The sequence below is a fragment of the Sesamum indicum genome, unplaced genomic scaffold, assembly GCF_000512975.1.
Source record: "Sesamum indicum cultivar Zhongzhi No. 13 unplaced genomic scaffold, S_indicum_v1.0 scaffold00188, whole genome shotgun sequence".
NCBI classification, from domain to species: Eukaryota; Viridiplantae; Streptophyta; class Magnoliopsida; order Lamiales; family Pedaliaceae; genus Sesamum; species Sesamum indicum.
The window spans coordinates 169,841-171,423 of NW_011628083.1; the positions used below are offsets into that span (position 1 = coordinate 169,841).

The 1,583-nt window shown below is 36.8% G+C and overlaps 1 protein-coding gene across 1 annotated transcript in view; it reads right to left on the reverse strand.

Annotated features, from left to right (window-relative positions):
• The window catches only part of LOC105179674 (vesicle-associated membrane protein 727), a 4,082-nt gene that overhangs the window by 1,312 nt on the left and 1,187 nt on the right, over positions 1-1,583 (reverse strand). The window contains 3 exon segments of the mRNA XM_011103323.2: positions 1,329-1,449; positions 1,547-1,575; positions 1,578-1,583. The exon segment at positions 1,578-1,583 is cut by the window's right edge and continues 170 nt beyond it. Of these exon segments, the coding sequence (XP_011101625.1) occupies positions 1,329-1,449; positions 1,547-1,575; positions 1,578-1,583 (156 nt within the window).

Below are 1,583 nucleotides of genomic sequence, written 5' to 3' on the forward strand. Positions count from 1 at the left end.
GGAGCTGATAACCACACCTTATGTTCATCTTAATGAGCTCAAGCAGGTTTCACCTCAACACAGTTCTGCTATTATGGTTTTATTGTAGCCAGACCAAACACTGACATGTTTGCCACTACACAACGATTTAAACTGAGGCAGGAGGTTTACTAGAGCATAGACTCCACCTGGCCCCAAAATGTTCACCACACATCTAAGTGAACCGACCCTTGTTTACTAAAAATTAATTGGCATAAAATAACTAGTTAAAAGGATACACACAACCAAATACCAAAAAAGCTTAGAATAGGTGATTATAACTATAATATCACTTGTGAACAGAGGTCAGAAAACCAACAGAAAATGGATAGAAGAGAAACAAGGAGATGTGAGGGACACAAGCTCCAAGGCAGACAGTCTTACTTTACCAGGGGTGGCTGAGCAGTTCTAGGAATTTCTTATTTGTTGGACCATGAGTGAGCATAGTGGAGCCTGATTGTCAACTCTTTACCAAAATATTAACTAGACGTATCCAAATCATTAAATATCATTAGTATTCTGAGTGAATTATTTCCCATTGGAATGAGTTAAGAGTTTTCTTCCATGTATGTGGTGTGCGATTGTGTGTCTCTATCTGCATGTAATTATTTGTGCATAAGAAAAAATGATGACAATGGATAGATTTAGTGTGGGCAGAATAAGCAAAAGCTGTTCTTTTAAATTTACATTTGTCTAAGAGAGGTAGACTTACATGCAAGTATGTCAGGGAGAGAGAGGATGAGAAGACAAGTGGAGATTTCTTTAGTGGGCCCGACTAAGCTAATCTAGGCATTTTTTTTTGTTTTTCCATGGAAATACAAACGAATCCAAGTCACTATAGCATCATTATTTGCTAAGTACTAAATATTTCTCCCTTGAGATGCACCTACAAGTGGACTCGGATATACATGTCTGCTTTTGGTGTGTGCCTCACACACACAAGTATACAGAGAAGAAGAATGGATAAAACAAGCTGTCTCTAGTAGGCAAGATAAACAAAATTCGCAACTTTGAATTTACAGAATCATGAGAATAATAGAAGACACAAAACGGAGCATGACTATCAACTCATAATCATCTCATTTAACTTTCTCTGACTGAAATTATTTCTCCCTGAGCAGCCTGAATTTTGTATACCAGACGAGTTCCAAAGCAACAACAACCAAGAGAGAAAGTTTAATAAAGAGCGTAATGAACAATTGCAATCTAAAGAGAAGCATAACTTGAATTCTTAGAATTTGTTTAAGACCAGGATTACATTCAATCATCATTCACTTTTAATCTAATAGTAGAAGGGACTGCATGTGTACCTTCTCAATGTTGTCCATCATTATCCCTTTGACCTCTGTTATTTGAGCCTTCAGTTTGGACAGCTTATTCATTTCCTCTGGATGATTCATACAATACTGCATGTGCTCCTTAAGCCTCGGTCTAGTAGAACAAAAAGAATAAGAAGTCAGAAGTATACCAGGGCAATAGTATATTAAAGTTGTCATATTTTCCAAAGAAAAGCATGGATGATATGTACCCAAATTCTCGATCAAGATTGTATGCAATGCAATGCT